General features: G+C 36.9%; 1 protein-coding gene across 3 annotated transcripts in view; it reads right to left on the reverse strand.

Moving 5' to 3' along the window:
* Positions 1-19,908, reverse strand: part of igf2bp3.L (insulin like growth factor 2 mRNA binding protein 3 L homeolog) — a 75,228-nt gene continuing 55,320 nt past the window's right edge. The window contains exons 4-15 of one of the 3 annotated variants that reach the window (XM_018266309.2): positions 14,210-14,261; positions 14,050-14,113; positions 11,433-11,744; positions 10,868-11,002; positions 10,484-10,606; positions 10,248-10,383; positions 7,994-8,125; positions 6,373-6,489; positions 5,642-5,716; positions 4,913-5,044; positions 3,840-3,953; positions 1-2,907 (exon numbers count right to left, since the gene is read on the reverse strand). In XM_018266309.2, coding sequence (XP_018121798.1) covers positions 2,803-2,907; positions 3,840-3,953; positions 4,913-5,044; positions 5,642-5,716; positions 6,373-6,489; positions 7,994-8,125; positions 10,248-10,383; positions 10,484-10,606; positions 10,868-11,002; positions 11,433-11,744; positions 14,050-14,113; positions 14,210-14,261 — 1,497 coding nt within the window. In that variant the 3' untranslated portion in view covers positions 1-2,802. 3 annotated transcript variants of the gene reach the window in all.

A 19,908-nucleotide genomic window follows, 5' to 3' on the forward strand; every position in this document is an offset into this window, starting at 1 on the left:
TAGGAGTTAAACTCTTTATTCCATTCAGAGGCATCTGGCAAGTGGAGCTGCGTTGGGGGCACATTACAGATGAAATATGATCCATGCTTTGCTGATATTAATTCATTTACAGTATAACTTTCTACTGTAGCTATTGCCAAAATACTCCAAGTTACCAAGTCTCAATTGAAAATAACATGATTTACCACACTAACAGTCTAGAAATTTAAAGAGATATGACAGTATTTAAATCAGCAGATGTAGATGCAGCACCTATCTGTAAAGTAAAGTTCATGGAAAATAATCAAGTTATGTCTGCTTCAACATGTTAAGAAAAAGAAAGTTGGGCCAGTACTTAAGCCTCAACTAAAGTTCAATATGCTATTTTTTTTAATGACTTTTCATAGTTCAGTATTCTTTTAATCAATGTAAGAAAAGAAACAATTCTAACCACTAAATGAAGTCACTCTCGTCAAGGAAAAAAAAAAGAAGAAATTAAGGTTTCTCTTAAAACTACAACTTAGGTTCTGAGTTCTTTATTTTAACCAAATTAGTATAGATGCAGAAGAAGAAAAAAAAAGCACTTCAGACCATTTTCAAAAAGAAGAAGAAAAATCTCTAATCTGTACAACAATGATCTTTGGGAAAAATTATCTAGTCTATGCAGAAATGCCTCTATTTCAATATGAATCTAAGAGGTAGATCAACAAAATGATGAAACAAATGGTTTTCGCTAGTTGTGCCCCTCAAATCAGTGCAGCATGGTGATTGTGATCATCTCATGCACAAAAACATCACAAAAAAAAAAAAAAATAAAGGTTCAGAGGTAAATTGCATGGCTCTGTGAAGACCACACACGCGCACACACACAGCAGTCTTTATGCACCATGTGTTGCCACATATTCAAAACTGAGGTAGACTGGAGTTTATTGAAGAAACTTGAATGTGTAATATTACCACAATCATCATTCAATTTACATTCTGAAATTAAAAGAATTTGGTAGCTTTCCTTTTGTCCCTGCCTTTTGACTTTCCTTTTGTGTTCACCCTTTGGCTGCCAGAGTCATGCGGCGCTCTGGCAGCCAAAGGGTTCATGATTGGTTGCAAAGAAAATGAAAAAGAATGTGCATAAACCCTGCTGTAGCTATTTTAAGCCGGGATAGACTGTTGTATTCAGCTTTTAAACCTTTCAAGTGGCTTTGTGTGGCCCTTTTTTTTCTTTTATAAAAAAAAAAATTTTTTTTTTTTTTACTGCGGCTGGATATGTAAACGTAAGCCTGCCGTTATCTTCTGCGCGATCAAACGAGTGTTTGACCCCTCTCCCCAGTTCCCTCTCCCCCCCCACCCAGTCATGGTAACTGAACGTAAAATGTGCTGATCTTATGGGAAGCATTGATAGATGGTTGTGACAAAAACAAAATTATATATAAAGGAAAAAAAAAATAAAAAAAATAAAAATATATATTTATATATATAAATTTATATATATATATGCTCCCACAGATCAAGTGTTTTTACCAAACTGACGATGAAGCTTGCTCTTTGAACAGAATGGCAAAGTTCAAACGGGCTGCAAATGTTTCAATGTAGCATTGTTATAGGTAGTGATGGTCAAAGGCACAAAGGGTTCATTGCATTCAACCAAGCAGCACAAAAAAAAAATTTAAATTAATAAAAGGGGTAAAAAAAAAAAAGGTAAAAATAAAAAAAACAAAAAACTCCAGTCTATTGCATCCTAAAAATTTCCCAAACCCGGCCGGCCTCTTTCCATCACTTCCTTGTGTCCTGTTCCCAGAAAAAGTACCGTCAAGCTTTATTTTCAACCCATAGTAAAAGAAAAATTAACGGCATTGCTGATATCAGAATGGTGGTGTCTTTCCGTATTTATTTTTGAACATTCACTGAATTATCTAGCAATATATGATGGTTTGAAAGGCCTCAGGAAAACCGAGGCAACGCCCCATCTCTTACTCCCATCAGCCAACAGCAAGCAGTTTTATGCTGCTCTCTTGCACCAAATATTAGTAACTCCTTAGCTGCTGGCTGATATTTTATTTTTTTTTTTATTAAAAAAATAAAATGCTCAAGAACTATTAGCTTTATAAAGTATACAAAATACAAAAAAAATAAAACGAAAAAAAAAAAAAAAAACAAAACAAAAAGGAACAATTTCTCATTGAGGTACTAAATGCCTGAGGTAGTTTAGTAAAATGCATATATCTTTTTATGCCCTGGCCAACACCTTTCTACACTTCCCTTAGGTTATTCATGGCAGTGTTAAGTAAAAATGCAACCAAATTAGAAAAAAAAAATGCCACTTGTTCAACACTGGGACTAACACTTAATCTTATCAATAACCTTCATCGACTAACCCAACAGTAATCCCACCCTCCACTATTTATCTTTTAATACAACTGGACGTATAAGAGCAATGCCTTTTCTTTTTGAACCAGAACTCATAAGAGAAAGCTTCATTAAACAAAGTTCTAAAATTGTTGGGGGAATAAGAACAATAAAAAAAAAGACTAACAAGGTTCATGTTAACTTGTGAGAATAGATCAAAAGGGAAGTGAAGGGGACCTTTTTTTTTTTTTTTTTTTCTTTTTTTGCCTTTTTTTCCATTTTTAAAGCTGGGTTTCAAAAGTTTTGAAAGCCTAAATAATACATTCTCAGAGACAGTTTAATGGTTGCCTGGTCCTCAAACAGGGGATGCGCTAGGTGGTATTCTTCCCACATAGCAGGGACAAGAAGTGGAATTTGTCTTCATCTCAGTCTGTCTTTGGTCTGGCATCTGTCTCTGTGAAGGGCCATTTTCCTGAACCTTTATTTTCTTCTCGGTTGGGGTTGTCCACTTTGCACTGTTTTCTGCTGTTGCTGCTGCTGTCTTCTTACCTGAGCCAATATTTCCTGAATTTTCCTTTGTGCAAGCTGTTAGGTAACAGAAAGTAATGTCAGGCAGCTCTACAATTTACTTAAGCTCCTCGCTCAGACATTTATAGCTGCAAAACTGAATCTCTTCAAATAAAAATGCAAAAATGGATGTGTCCAAATCCCATAAGATCATAATTTCCACAATGTGGTTGCCCAGCAGTTAATCAATTATTAAGCCTACAAGGCTACAGAGATTCAGAATCTACAAAACTCAGAACTGGCTATGCAGTGTGCTTGTGGAAAAGTACTTACATGGGTGCTATGGAATGCTTAAAATCTACACATTGGGACTGTGATCATTGCTACATATAGCCCATGCAACCTGTGGCAGGTAAAGGTGGCCATACACGGGCCGAGAAAAGCTGCCGAGAGCAAAGTCAGCAGCTTATTGGCCAGTATATGAAACCCTCTGATGGACTTCGCGATCGTTACCTTCTGAAAATTGGGTAGCTGTCGATAGGGCAGGCTTTAAAATCCCAGTTAGACTGAGAACCACATCAGTCTATTAACGTGGTCCTCAATCTCACCGTCTGCATTCCTGGCCTTGTGAACCAATCATTGGGCCCTAGGGCCCACAACTGGATCAGCCCAATATTGTCCACTCAAGGGGGGCATCTGCTTGTTTGTGACCTCTCCAAATGAACAGATCTGCCCCTGTATGGCCACCTTAAGAGTAGTGGGAAGGATGACTATCTGTGGACAATGCATATGGCTGTGTTTTTTTTTGGGTACACATTGCCTCTGCAAGTGACCCATGGTCCATACCATTGATGTCAATGTATATGAATCCCCCACAGGTAGGAGTTTTTGAACCCCAATGCAAGTAGCAGCAATCACAATACCATGTGCTATAGAACTGGATGGGTTTAAAAGTAAAATGAAAACCAAGAGATGGAGGCTCTGGCCAGCACTACATCTGCTGCACATACCTGACTTGCATAGAAGTGACCCGTTATCTTAACGACCACTTCATCATTTTCATCTGGTGTTTGATCACGGGGCACAACAACCTCTGCACTTGTTAAATTCTGAAGTTCATTTACCTAGAATAACAAGCACACAGAAACATAAGCATTTAAATACAGTAACATTAAAACCGCTTACAGACTATGAGACTATAACAAACCAGGGGATGATAAACTAATTCTTATGTTCTGGCCTCTCCTCCCTATGCCACTATTTCCTGAGGCTTTTAAACAGAATGACAGCCTGTCCAAATTCTACAGTACACATAGCAATTTGGTCATTTTGTTGCTTATTGTTCCCCCTATTCAAAATACAACATTTAAGTGTCTAAACTTGTCAATGGGAATCATAAATTATCAGTACTGACCATACGATGACCATTGACAGAATTATACAGCTGAGCAGCGTATGGGCAATGCTAAGAGAATACACTGCAATCCCAATGGATTATCAGTCTGGACAGAACGGAGTGGCACAATACTAATGGTTTAAAAAAATGCATTTCAAAAGTGTTGACATATAGCAAACATTGCTACATTAAGGACACATTACACCATGTAGAAAAATCACACATTTATTAAGCGGCTTATGATTGTGTGAATATGTAGCACGGTGTAAAATTATGGCATAAAAAGGTTGTCGTCTTTTTTAAAAAAAGTTCCTTTGTACACACAAGTTTTGCCTGATCATGTCCCATTGACTTATGACAGTATAATATATATATATATATATATATATATATATATATATATATATATATATATATATATATATATTTTTTTTTTTTTTTTTTTTTCATATTCATTTATGCTGAATAACAAAGGATATTTATAAAGAGTTATTGGACACCAATTTTTAATTTAGTAGATTAGCAGAGTTTGGCCAACCAAGTATATCGCTAAATTAACTTGTTAGACATTGGCTATAATACATGTGATGTCCCAATGTATTACTATACCCAGACCAAAAAGAAAAAGGGAAAAATTGATTTGGTGTGCATAGTTTATGAAAATAAAGGTAGCTCCTGTTATCTTACTGTTTTTCCTCCTTTGCCAATAACCCGTCCAGCAGCATATGACGGCACTTTAATGTGGGTCTCAAGTTTCACTTCTTCTTTAGGTCCGAAGAAGTTTTCTTCTTTCAGTTTACCATAGATCCTTCCTTGAGCCTAATGGAAATGAGCGGTTAGTTTACAAATGGAAACAAGAACCAACAGAAAAACAAATTTACAATAAATGCCTGACAATATATTTAGTAGTATCTGCTCTCCTCCAGAGCTTTATGTTCCTGGACAATTTTATTTTAGAGTAAAGGTGGCCATAGACATTATAATTACGATTATTCCTGGAAAAGATCTTTCCAAGAAAGATTGTTTGTTTCAATACACACGCCGAATCATCAGATATATATGGGTAGAAACAATGAAAGTCTACCTGTATCGGACTATTCAGCACTAACAGTGGCCGATGTTTGGGTGCCTTCAAAGGCACGAGTCAACCTATATCCAAGTCTTCTGCCAATATCGGTTGGCTTATCTCCCACCATACACACACCAAATGTTGTATGAAATTTTTTTTTGGTTGGATATTATCTGTGCATCTATGGTCTTTCTGTAATTTGCCTCAATGCAGATTCATTTGATTTTAGTTGGAATCAAGTACAAGGTACCTTTTTGTTTATCAGGAAGTTTTTTTTTTTTTTTTAGAAATTAATTAAAATGTAGAACATGTTTACAGAACATATTTTCTTGACACTATTAACCTACCTTAAATTGGGCTTCAGGAGGTCCAGTGATGATCACCATTCTTAGTTTGGCATCAGGTCCCTCCGCAGGTGCAATCTAAAGCAACACATTTTAGTAAATTCCCATGGCCAACAAAAACAATTACAAAATAGAATACAGCCAGAACATCATTGGAATTAAGGAAAGAAACTAGTTGTAAACACGGAGGACAGTGCATTGTGAACTGTGGCTGATCTGGTGTTCTCTGTCCGACTACAAGGCAGGATTTGTATTGTATGAACTGTCCTACAGAAGGTCGTGTGGCACAAAAAATGAGACTGTCAGGAGCAGTTTGCCCACAATGAAACATGGGAAATGCCTACAAGTAAAACAGCAGCCTTAATTTCCCTGCCAACAATTTAAATGCAATGTCTCTAGTAAGGAAGTTACAGTAATGCATTTCCACATTATATTTTAATTAATGGGAATCATGCAGCTGCAACTACTAGCAGCAAACCGTTAAGGATAATTCAATAATAAACCTGAAACATGAGCGGACAATTCCCCCCCATGGGAAAAATGCACCACAACAATTGTATCATATGAACCCAAAATATAAATCTGCACAGCTCTGCTGAAGGAATGTTCAGTATAGTGGAAGCTTTCTAGATGACAAGCTACAGGTGACATGCAGAAGGACACAGATATTTGTATGCATTTCATGAAAACATAAACTTCAAGAGCATATTAACAAGGGAACCAAGAAACTGTACCTTAATAGATGCTCCTGCAAAACGTGATAGTTGTTTGATGTGTTGTCCTTGCTTTCCAATAATCGCTCCCACAGCTAAAGCTGGGATGAAGAGATGAACGGTCTCTGACTCTGGCTGCTGCTGTAAGGAAATTTAAAAACAATTTCAACATACCCAGTTTTGTTTTAAAATCCAGTATATTTAAATACACAAACCCACTGTATGGTCAAAAGCACATGGACATTTCTAGAAAATATTGTGCTTTCTTCTTTATGGCTAATATTTGTCATTGTTTCTACACAACAATGCCCCCTGAACAAAATACAAACCATAATAGTTTGCAGAAATGGGAGTGAAGAGCTTACTGGTCTGCAAAGAGCCCAGACCTGAACCCAACTGAACAACTACGGTATGAACTAAACACTGACTATGAGCTGGGCCTAATCCTAAACATTAGTATCCAGCCTCCCTAATGCTCTTGTGGCTAAGGGGAAGTAAATCCTACCAACATTAAGTGGAAAGCCTTCCAAAGGGAGATTATGTGATGGCAGCAAAGGGACAACTTCATATTAAATACCTGTGGTTTGGGAGCGAGATGTTGGACAGGCAGGTGCCCAAATACTTTTGGTCTTGTATTATTCAATTTCAAAGTGTGTTGTAATATAGGTATATTGGCTTAATATAGGTTAGCTACAGAATCACCATGAAGCAAGGTTGCAGGTTAAATGTTTTTACAGAGATCACGGCAATTAAAGAAAACTTCTACTATCCTTATATTTTAAAGGCATTCGGTCATGATTTTTATGGTGTAGTTTATTTCTAAATGACACTTTACACAGCAAATAATTCACTCTACAATATAAAATGTCATTCCTGAACTAACAAGTGTATACCTTTAGCTGTAATATTGGTGTGCAGGCAACCATCTCAGTTCATTTTACCTGGTCATGTGCTTTCAGAAAGGGCCAGTGCGGCACTATGGAGCTGCCTTCTGACAGGCTGTTTCTCCTACTACATGTAACTGAAAGAGTCGGAGTGGGACCTGGATTTTTATAATTGAGTGCCATTCTTAGATCTACCAGGGAGCAGATATCTTGTGGTAGGAAGCTGCTACCATTGTTCTGTTAGACTGCTTGGGATAAAGGGAGTACAGCAGTAAAGAGTGACTGAAGTTTATCAGAGCACAAGTCACATGACTGGGGCTCCTGGAAAACGGACAATATGTCTAGCACCAGATTTCAAAATGAAATATAAAAAAAAAAAATCATGTTTGCTCTTTTGAGAGCAGAATTCTGCTGGAGTAGCACTATTAACTGATACGTTTTGAAAAAAAACATGTTTTCCCATGACAGTATCCCTTTAAAGTAGGATGTATCAGCATATTACACAAGCTTAAATTATAATGAATCATGTGGCCCAAGGGACATCATTAAGCTCTGATTTATACAGGATTGCATCTCAAAGTATGATTTAGTATACATTTTGCAGGTTGTTTGAGGCATCTGTATAATAAATACACACACACAGACTTATATTGATGCAAATACTCTGGCTGCACTCAAAAGAAATTAAAGCAACTTTTTAAAGTTTTACATTTAAGGAAGCTGTAGGCTTAAGTTGTAGTTATTTGCACTGGTCTTACCCCAAATGGTGGATAAGAAGTAGATGATGTAGGTGAGGGAACTCCAACAGAAGGTGGTGGCATTCCTGATGAGGATGATGGGAAAAGGCCCAATGCATTCAGGTTCAAACCAGGAATCAAATGTGCCTGGAGCTGCAATAGAAAGAATATCCTCTTGACACGTTTACACATCATACATTTTTAGTATTAAAAGTTGTGCTACACAATTGATGTGATTACTAGGGCTAGCTGACTGTGGCATGGCTGTTACGGAACCATTTAGTATAAAGAACTATTCAGCAGTGATCACACCCTTGCCACACAAGGTGCCAACTAGAGACACGGCCCAATGAATGCAGCCTGTTTAGATCAGGTTACGAGATACATAGCCACATTAATCTGCAAATCTGACAGAAAGGGAATACAGCTCTGAAAGTGCCAAGATAAAATTATCTTGAAAATAAAGCAATGTGGCATAAGGCCAATAAATAACTACTGTGTCACCGTGTCCTTGAAACAATTCCAGTTAACCAATGCTATTTGCATGCCTTCATACCTTAAATCTACTGGAAAATCATGTATACAATAAACAGTACAAGGTACTGTTTTATTATTACATAGAAAAGGAAATCAATTTTAAAACTTTGTATTATTGGAATAAAATTGAGTCTATGGGAGATGGCCTTTACATGATTCGGAGCTATCTGGATAACTTTTCCGGATAACGGATTCCATACCTGTATATAAAACATTTCTAGAGATAGAATCCCCTTAAAACACAAAAAGTTATTTATATTTTCTGCTGTGCCCTTCATATACATTCAAATGTTTAGCAGCAGTTGCAATTAAAGGGGGATATACACCATAGCTCAACAAGAGACAATCAACTTGGAGATCCACAAGAAGATAACATTGGCTTCTGGACTTTTCTGAACTCCAATATGGCCACTCCCTTTTAAAATATTGCTGTGTTCTGTAACGTAGATGAATTGCCCCTATAGACTGAATTTATAAAAAAAAAAATCTCAATTTAATGTAATTTATACTCCGATTAGAATTGCATTCGAGTTACTGTAGATTTTAAAAAAAAAAATGCATATTGTGTAAAAAAAAAAAATTATATATATATATATATTAACACCACCACCTGGCACACACAGGGGGTTATTTACTTAATTCCAAATGCAAAAATCAGAATTTATTAAAACCCAGAGGATGGAAAAGTCTGAATCTGAAAATCCGGCATCTCAGATTGTTCAGATTGCATATATGTCAATGGGAGAAGGCCCAATGAGTTTTTGTTGTGCGCTGGGTTTCGTGCAATACGAAGAAGTTTTCGGCCGAAAATCTGAGTTTTCGGGTGAAAAATCCAAAAAAAAAAATATATATAATAATATACAATAACATAAAAATCTGATTTTATTCCCGCACATTTTCAGGAAAATGTAATAAATAAGCGCAAAAAATCCAAGCGGATTTGATCGGAGTTTGTAGCAGAAAATGTTGAGATAAAATAGGAATGAAAAATAACCCCATAGGCTCAGGGAATAAATGTTTGCAGTTTGCTCACTCCACATTGCAGAAGTCTCTTATGTTCACACAAGTTTACATTGGAGAAAAAAAAATATTTAACAACCCCCCACAAAAATTCACTAAATAAATTTAACTAATTTTTATTTTTTACTTTAAATACTATGTAAAGCATTGGCACATATTTTTCTACAGAGTCTGCAATGTATCCAACTTTTTGATAGCCCAAGACGCCAATGAAACAAATATATATATATATATATATATATATATATATATATATATATATATATATATATATATATATATATATATATATATATATATATATATATATATATATATATATATATATATATATATATATATATATATATATATATATATATATATATATATATATATATAGAGACACACACACACACACACACACACACACACACACATACATATATACACGCAATGCCCACATATAAAAGTTGTACTATTAATTTAAGTGTACAGAACAGAGCTGCCTTTAAAGTGAAAGCTGTACTTGAGTTGAACCTATACTCTGTAGCTGTATGGGTTAAAAGCCAATTTATACAGTTAGAAGGAATGTGCTAGCGAGCACCAGGAATTATAAAGCATCATTCTATTCAGATGTGATCATTTCCGTTCCAGCTTTATGCTAAACTCTGTACAATGTTATAGGAATATATTTCCCCCATACCACCCTCCCAGAACAAGCAGAACAATCACTTACATTCATAGCAGCAATATCATTTTCATAGGACTCCCTAATTTTTTTCATGATTTCTTCCTCGGCTTTGGCACATGGCTCAATGCTGCCTTTTACTGTAATGGTCCGTTCTGGATTGTACAGTGTCAAGTCCTGTAGTCTGAGGCCACAAAGAATAAAATGCAGAGAGAGATGAGGGGTTATGGATCCGATACACATTAGAACAAAAGGTTAAACAGCAAAAATGCATCATAACTTACGGAGATATTGTGATTTTTGTATCTGTATCTTGCTCAATTTTCTTAAGGTTCCTTCCTTCTTTACCAATAAGACGGCCAACAAAGTTGTTATGTGCTAATATTTTTAAGGGGATTTCTTCAGTGCTGAAATAATGATAATAATAATAAAAATAATAATAATAACAACACACTTTCTAGAACATATTTCTCCTGTTTTATCACTCCATTGTTGGTACTGCGATACATATATCATGTGACCATATTGCTTTCATATCTTTTTAAAAATGCTTATTTATCTGCTGTGTCCTTCATGGTATTCTTTCCGTGAATATTCTGAATATAGTCTATTCCTTGCTTAAGTCATCAGGAAATAAATAAAGCCAGCAAAGAGATCAGTTTACTTACAACTTGGTATCCTGAGCTTCCTTCTGCATGATCTCCATAATGATCTTACATGCAGCTGAGCAGCCTTCAGGGGTTGAGTGAATTGTAATCGGTTTCTCTGCAGCACCTGCATTTTCTTTACGGTGAATATCTATTCTGCAAGGGGAACAGCCATGTTAAATACAAGATGATTTGTTTCTGTAAGTGCTTAAAGGCCATATTGATTCCTACTTTATCAGTACACGGCTGGAATATAGTTTTTCATTAGCAGTGCAGTTTCTTATCTATCCTGGTAGACATTAACACAGCAGCCCCCATTATTTGTGTGATGTTAGAAATGAGGGGAGGTGACTATGCCCACGGGTGATCCCCGTCTAATTCATGCTTCACAGAAAGGACATAGGATTTTAATAATATTCCTTGTAGCAGGAATAGTTTTAGTAGTTCTTACTCTGGAACAACAAACCAAATAAAAGATTGCTACAATCAAACTGAAACTGTGACAATATTTAGATTTTTTCCCCCTTTTGTAAATACATGTATGATTAATAGGTTAAAATAACAAAAAGAACCATAGAGCACATACTTTGACTGGGTCTGTTTAGTGATGTTCCTGATGGTAGCACCCTCTTTCCCAATGATCGCCCCTACAAACTGTGTGGGAACCAGCATTCTCAGCGGAACCTCTGTCTGAGGCTTAGGTCTTGCAGCAGCACCAGGGGATCCCTGCCTGGCAGGTCCCCTTTGCCCAAACCCACGCCTCCCTTGAGGGTGTTGCTGCTGCGGCTGCTGCTGAAGCTGTTGGGATGGTGCTTGCGGTGTTGCCATTTCATCAGGTATATACGTCACTTTCAGGCTATAGTTTTCCAGCTGATAGCCGTTTAATTTTTCGAGTCCTCTGTTTTTTGGAAAAGCGAGAAAAACAGTTTACATTGACTTATTATACCCTGTGCACATTTTAAAACCAGGTGAATACATGGTACAGATGTAGCAATGCATACCCAATGTATGCCACGTATGATGTTAGATGGGACAATTCCAATTTGTGTAAACCCAAGATTACTTTGTATTTTTAAAAGAAATAACATGCAGCTGTTGCTTTGGCTTTCATGTATCCTTTCAGGCCAACCAGACATTACTGCCCTTTTACACTAGCAATGTAAAAGGGCAGTAAACTCCCCTTTGTACAACATTGATACGAATAATAAGGCTTGTATTACATACTTTTTATAACATACATACAAATTATAAAATGTTATGGTTTTTGTTATTAATTTAGTCACATTATACTTTGTATTGTATGAGAAAAACAAATCAGCAATCCACCAAAAACCCTCTGTATAATGCATTGCTCCATATCTGAAAGGGTGCAGACGTAAGAAGGGAGGGGTTTGTTTTATACAGAGGGTTGCTACTGGAGTGCTATGCACTGCACTTTTGGTGCTGCAGAATTATAATATGGTGGTATCCTTTATTATGCACACCCAAGTCCAGAAAGAAAGCATCCAGCCGATTGCAAAATGTAACCACAAGGTGGCAGCCGATCCCAAACAAAGTACGGCAGCTTTTTTAAATAACATGTTTTAAAACAGTAGGAGTATCAAACAGGCTAAAAAAGAATCCATACTTTAGCTACTCTAGAAGAATTCCCACAACACTGCTACAAAACAAGCTTGTCCATATTTGGTGGAGGTGCTGTGAACAAATATTTATATATTACATATTTGCTGTTAAAGAATAAAGCATACTGGTGTCAGTCCTGTCAAGCAGTGAGACTTACAATGCCACAAAGTAATATGTTGCTGCAGTCCCAGACTGGGATTCAACATAAGCCCTGGCATTTTAAGTACAAGTAAAGGACCTTTAATCCAGAATGATAGGGACCTAGGTTTGTCCGCATAATGGATCTTTACGTGATTTAGATCTTCATACCTTAAGTCTACTTGAAAATCATGTAAACATTAAAAAAATACAACAGGCTGGTTTTGCTTCCAATAAAGATGAATTATAGCTCAGTTTGGATCAAGTACAAGGTACTGTTTTATTATTACAGAGAAAAAGGAAATAATTTGGATTATTTTGGTAAAATGGAGTATATGGGGCACTGCCTTTCTGTATTTAGGAGTTTTCTGGATAATGGGTTTCAGGATAACAGATCCCATACCTGTACACCAAGACCCAAGCAGCCAAAAAATGTCGATTTGGTGTATTCTAAAAGCTTAATATCACCCACAAACCTACAATCATACAGGATTTCTCACCCTAACCTATACTAATAACCCAACATTGTGGCTGCAATTTTAATACAAAAGCCATAAGGACATCACAGTCTCCATGTTATACATACATAACTTCACTAGGGTACCCAATTGTCTGTGGATCGAAACGTGTTGACATGGGTACAGAATATTAAACATCCGTGCCTTATTGTCATGAAACTGCTTGGCGTGAGTGCTTTCTACTGGAGTTGTATTTGATTTATGGGTAGCACCTGGCCAGACACTTGATTGGCGAGTGCCGATGATGCAAGGAACTATATATAGTCCCCAAATACCCTTCCTACTTTACATACTACAGGTTATGGTCTGCAGTGGGTTGGCTTACTGTATAGACAGTGATGCTCCTGTGCGTGAACATGGCTTTGCAGAACTTGCGAGTGAAAATCCATTAACATAATATAACCCTATATCAAGTAGATTTCCATACAATTTTACCTGATGCAGCATTCTTGTTGCTAAGAGGCAAAGATCTAAAAGCTCTGTGTACTGACAGATTTGCCCTCGCATTAGGAGTACAGGTATGGGATCCATGATCCGGAAACCAGTTATCCAGAAAGCTCAGAATTACAGAATGGTCGTCTCCCATAGACACAATTTTATCCAAATCTTTTAAAGTGATTTCCTTTTTCTCTGTAATAATAAAACACTAGCTTGTACTTGATCCAAACTAATATATAATTAATCCTTATTGGAAGCAAAACCAGCCTATAGGGTTTATTTAATGTTTACATGATTTTCTAGTAGACTTAGGGTATGAAGATCCAAATTACTGAAAAATCCATTATCCGGAAAACCCCAGGTCCCAAGCATTCTGGATAACAGGTCCCATACCGGTAGTACAATGAGATGACTGTATAGCTTCTAAAATGACTTATGTAGTTTTTCATGCTTACAAGGTAGACACAAATAAAAAATTCAACTTACTGTCTAGCGTGCTCCTTATTGGCATATGTTACATTCACTACTGCAGTTTCTGATTCAGTGTTCACTAGAAGTGTGAATAAAAGAACAACATTAAGTTACTATACATATGGAGATTCCAAATGGTTGGGGTAGGAATATTAATATTGTATGCTTGCTGTACCTTGCTCACAGTTTTCCACTGTCCCATACTGTGCCAACAGGCTGTCCAGTACCTGGAACAAAAAGGACACACATTAGTTTTGTTTTTAATTTAATGTTGCACCAGATCACTTTAAAATAACATTAAACAAGACTGTTAATTAGAAATATGTATTATACTGTAGCAGATTAGCAGTCCAAAAAACTAAAGATTCATGCCTCTATAAATGTCTCCATGAGCTCCCCACCTTTCTGTTTTTGCTCACAGCACATGCACAGTCTGTTCTCGCTGCTGCCAGACAACAGAGTTTAGCGACCAAAACATAGATCATTTCAGTCTCTGCTCCATATACTAATGTTACAAAATCACCTGAAAACAAGGGACCCAGAGTAGTGTACATAACCCTATGTACACTGGTAAGATTATTATTCATACAACTTTTAAATCAAATACACAATTGTTCAGTGTTTTGAGTTATAACTAATCTAAAATCCCAAGCTGTTAAAAAATTTTTTTAGATGCCTTCCTATATAACTCATGCTACACGGCTAATGCTTAATGCTGGCTGCTATGGAGCCATACATTGATCTAGTTGCCAGTCAGGACTGAAATTTGCAGAGTCTTGTGCTGCAGAGATCCCAGGACAACATGAACATGAAGGTGGGCTATTTTAAAAGAGAAACTCACTATAAATAAGGTTTATTCCTTTAATGGGAATTGTTAAAATAGGTTGCAAGGATGGCTACAAAATGCATTTATTAAAGTCTTAGAATAAGTCAAACATCATTTAACGATTTGGTGGCAACTATATGGTAAGTTGGCAACTGTGTTTAAAATGTTTTCTTAATCTATTTGGCTCAACATTTAAATTGGACAGATGGCTTCAGCTGGCTACTCATGTAAAGTTCTGCTTAATGTGGTTGCCAATCGTTATGCCCACCTTGAGGTAGGCAATATTGGGATGATCACAATGCAAGACAAGCATGTTGATGTGCTCCTCACCCCAACAGGATTTTTAAAATCTGCCCGATTGGAATCGGTCAGCAGCTTTTATCTGCCCGTGTATGGCTACTTTTACTTTCTTACAATGTTTTATGACAATCCCTAAACTTCGTTTATCTGCAGCACTCTGGATTGTGCATGTATGTGATGCACCAGATGTTGGATGCACAGACAGTTACTCCTAACAGTTGCTATACTGTCAAAGCTGTTAAAGTAAGCAACGTGCAGAGTCAGACGATTTCCCATTTACATTTCCCTGACTTTAATATTGGGTGGCACGGAAGGGCAGAATTCTGTAGCACTGTGACATCCACAGGCTTAATGAAGAAGGAAAATTAAAGTCGGGATTCCCTTCTCTCCTCCAAAACATAGAACAAAGTGCAACCCTGATGTAGCAATGGAAAAGGTGGGAGGGAAATAAATCCGATATCCTCAAAGGAACCACATTTAAAAGTATCATGAAAAATGCATTCCTCCTCTAAAGTATGATTCGACTAAAGAAAAATTGCTGTGTACAACAAATGGTGCAACGCAGCCAAACTAGGACACATGAGCAAGGCTTTTGTTATCCCAGCAGCATGCAAGAGAAACACCCTGCAAGCAGCTGGCGAGGGAAACGTAAATATCAATCATCCAGTCTAACAGACTTGTCTGCAGCCGGCAGTTTAACATTATTACACTAGTGTAGGGCTTGATTAGGAAAGCACCTCTTTAAATACCATCACTATAAGGCACTAGTCGTGACACACACACAAAACCACAAGTGATCACACACACACACTACAACACTGTCATAGATTTGCCAGTTCTCTATATCTATATTTACAAGAACAACGGTGATCCAGCTTTATCTATATACAGTAGAATCACCATTTTACATTTTTCAGGTAACCAGGAAAAAATTATTTAAAACTACAAGAAAATGTAAAATCAGCAGTTTAGTACTGAAATGATATATGCAAATGAATCAGTTTTACTTTGAGATACAATATTTCCTGTGTTAATAACAAGGGTTAAAGGGTTGTTAAACATACACAACCTAAAGCAATAAATGATTGGTGCAGGACTATGTAAGGGGCAGACTAATTGGAATTGACCATTTACAGGCAGAAACATGGCAAAATACATCTGGTTAGTATTTTAAACCTCTATTTAACAAATAATAACATTCATAGCGGGGGGGGGAGCAGTTTTTGGGTACATCAGGACAAAATGTTGATGTAAAATGTGGGAAAACATTTCTTAAAATCAGGGAAATGCGCCCATTGAAATGCATTATAAATTGGTGGGAGCACAAATAAAAAAATGTGGAAAAACTTCAGGGTACTTAAAATCGACGTTTCACTGTATACCACACAGTCACGCACTATGGCAAAGGCAACAGTTCATTATTTTTCAAATAATATTTACAAAAACAAATACTTTGTACCCAGTGTGACAAAACCAGTGCATGACAACATTGGATGTTGATGGGCTGCAGCTTTCCTCTCTGCCCAATCTCTGCTCTTCATAATCATTGCCTAGATAGTCTCTCCCAGCCATTACCTCTCCATGTGATTTCCCCAAGACTGGTATGTCAGGCAGCAGCATTTTTGTCCATTTATTTTAAAACTGGTTATCCTACCCAAAAGCAAATCCGTTACCAGGGGTGAATTTACTCAAATATAAAACAGAGGCTTTGATTTTACTGAAGATGACAAGTATTTATTGGGCAATATATGTAAAATCAGGTAACGCAAATTAGATGGTGATGGGGGGGGCTAGCCATACATAGGGAGATCCACTCGTTTGGCGATGTATGGATAAACTGATCTCTCCCAGATATGTCCGAGGTGGGCCATATCAGGCTGATCAGATCATGGGCCCAACAATCAGATCACAATGAGTAGAATATGGGTGGTCAGATCGAGGACTGCAACGAACCAATGCGGTTCTTGATCAGACAGGATATTTAAACAATATATCAATATCTGGCTGACTTTCAGGCAAATATAGATAGGGGAAGCCCATCAGAGGGCATCCATACACTGCGTATTAAGCTGCCAATTTAATCTGTTGCCAGATTATATCTGTCCATGTATGGGGGCCTTAAATGATCTTTTAACCTTTTGCCTGACAACAATGTAAATATCTACAAGCAACAACAGAACACTTATGTTCCAGGTTTAAAGAAACTATGCTCCTTTATAAAATGGGTGCAATCTGTTTTTGTATGTAATCTTTAGGTTCAGTGTATATACCTATTTATTGTACAGTACATGCTTGTGCTTATAAACAGGTTAATATTAATAAATCTAGAGCTTGTTTTAATTACATAAAGACATACAGCGTGTCTCACAGCAAGTTGGCCATACCCATGCATGTAAAAAACCTGTGCATGCAAAAAGCAGACATTTCCAGAGGGTGGGATTGTGCTTTGAAAATCCAGGACTGTTTACAGCTATGCTACAAAACCTTAGGAAAACACACTCTAGCTAAGATATACTGGATTGTGAAAGCCACACATTCCACAACAACTGTACTTACCGCACATGCCACATTCAAAGCAGAAATATTATAAAACAAATGAAGACACCGGCCATGCAAGTATTGACATCTACAAATCCAGTCAGTGTATTCAGGGGGAAAAAAAATCAAAAAAATCAAACACCTACACAAAGAAAACCCGGTTTTAGGTTATAAATGCACAAATTTGCACTTATGAATTACTAGGCCTGAACTTTTATACGTAATCAAGTTGCATCCTAAGAGAAAATAGTGATCTGTTCTGTAAGTAAATGTAATAATCACGCTACGTGTACATGGCAGTTCACTTGCAGTTCAAGGCGGCCCTTAAAAGTAATTTTTCTAGGCCCGACTGAGAACAGCGTTCCCAGGAGCAGCTTCAGGCATGAATAAACATATATGCTGAGCTTATTCCTCTCATACAATCCCTATTTTAGACAAGGGGTGGGTTGAGGGAGAATATGGCTTGGCTATTAGATAACAAGACTCATTTCAGATCTCTGGGGGCATCAACACACTTAGCCACATATCCCAGAAATGAATATTACATTTTACATAAATGGAAAATTTAACATCTGCAGTATTTCCACACCCAGTACTGTTAGGGACTCTCTCTTATCCGCACAAATTTATTGTCCTAAAACAAAAAAATAAAGATTGTACTCTCCACTGCTATTTAAGCAAAATTGCCATGTATACCCACACCAATATGGGACTTAACCTCCAAATGCAATTCGAGCAATATTAGATAACCAATGGCCATGCAAAAGTAATTGAATTAAAAAGCAATATTTATTATCACCATGCCAAAATTACTAAAACCATTTAAAATAAGCAGCGCTGCTTGGGGGGTGGGGATCCCAATATCCCTATTAATTCTCACTATTAAATACAATACAATAATGGAGACTGCGTGCAAGCTGTTGGTAGGAGCCGCCAATTGTTTCCAGTTGTAACGAATTTTGGGCAGTACACGAAGCATCAATCTAGATAGATCCGTGAATAAGTGTTCATGTGAGGAGGATAGCGATGTGCCATCGCAACTGTGGTATATATCGCCAATAGGGTGCTTAATTCCGTGGCAAAAGAGATGGTTGATCCCGCAAGGTTAATAAATAGTATACTTTGCGGTATGTGGGAGCGGAGCCGGTGTGTGGTTAAATATTTAGTGCCCAGTATAGTTCAAGCTGTATCGTGTAAACATTAGGCACAATATATATATAGGTATATGATTTAAGCAAAATTGTTAAGGGAGATGGGTTATGGGAACTGTTTTTAACGAAGTAATAATAATAATGATTTTTATTATTTTTTATGTCTCATTTGGTGAACCTATACTTTTAGTTTTCCCTTTGCTTAGTGGTATAAAAGGTATAACAGTTCACCCACAGATTTAAGTTCCAATAGAATCAAACTGCCCCAGGACTGTTCTTGCTGGAACCTATACCTCAGCTCCTATTACTCTGGTGCAATGGTATAGTGTGCCTTTCTAACAATATTTAAAGGATTCTCAAACGTGAACCGAAATGAAATGCCATCCATCAAATGCTGATCTTTTGTAGGCAGACAGATGTACTGAAGTCTTTACATTAAACAATTAAATAACAATGACATTTACAATTAAAACCAAAAGTAATCTGCATTTGCTGAAAGATGAACCCAGGACAAGTGTTACAATTGTCTCCAAACAACAACTGATTTAAAGGGGACCCGTCACCCAAAAAAATTATTCAAAAACCTATTTTATCAGATTAGTCAAGGAAAATTAACTTTAACTACACTATATAAATTATTTGAAACTTGTTTCCTTCAGTCTGGGATTTCAAAATTATAGCAAGCAGACAGCAGCCATTTTGTGGACACTTATTAAGAAAAGCCTTGCATCATCTCAAAATCTTGTTTGTGCACCAGAATGGGGGACCAGATGTCCATCCCCATGCCCTGACCACACAGTTATATGGTAAAGAGAACTGGGGGAATGTGGGGAGAGCAGTGACATCTAAGAAGTGCTGAATTGAAAGTGAAAGTAATTGTCTGCCCCGCCTCTATGCCACGGGCATAGAGGAGGGGCAGACAATATTTGATTGACAGCTGAGATTTTTAAATGAGCTTACAACAGCTATGAATGCTTAAATAAAAAATAGAAATTGGATTTCATGTTTAATTTGAAAATGACTTTTATTATACAGATTTGTGTGTCTGGGTGACAGGTC

The sequence above is a fragment of the Xenopus laevis genome, chromosome 6L (assembly GCF_017654675.1).
Source record: "Xenopus laevis strain J_2021 chromosome 6L, Xenopus_laevis_v10.1, whole genome shotgun sequence".
Classification (NCBI taxonomy): Eukaryota; Metazoa; Chordata; class Amphibia; order Anura; family Pipidae; genus Xenopus; species Xenopus laevis.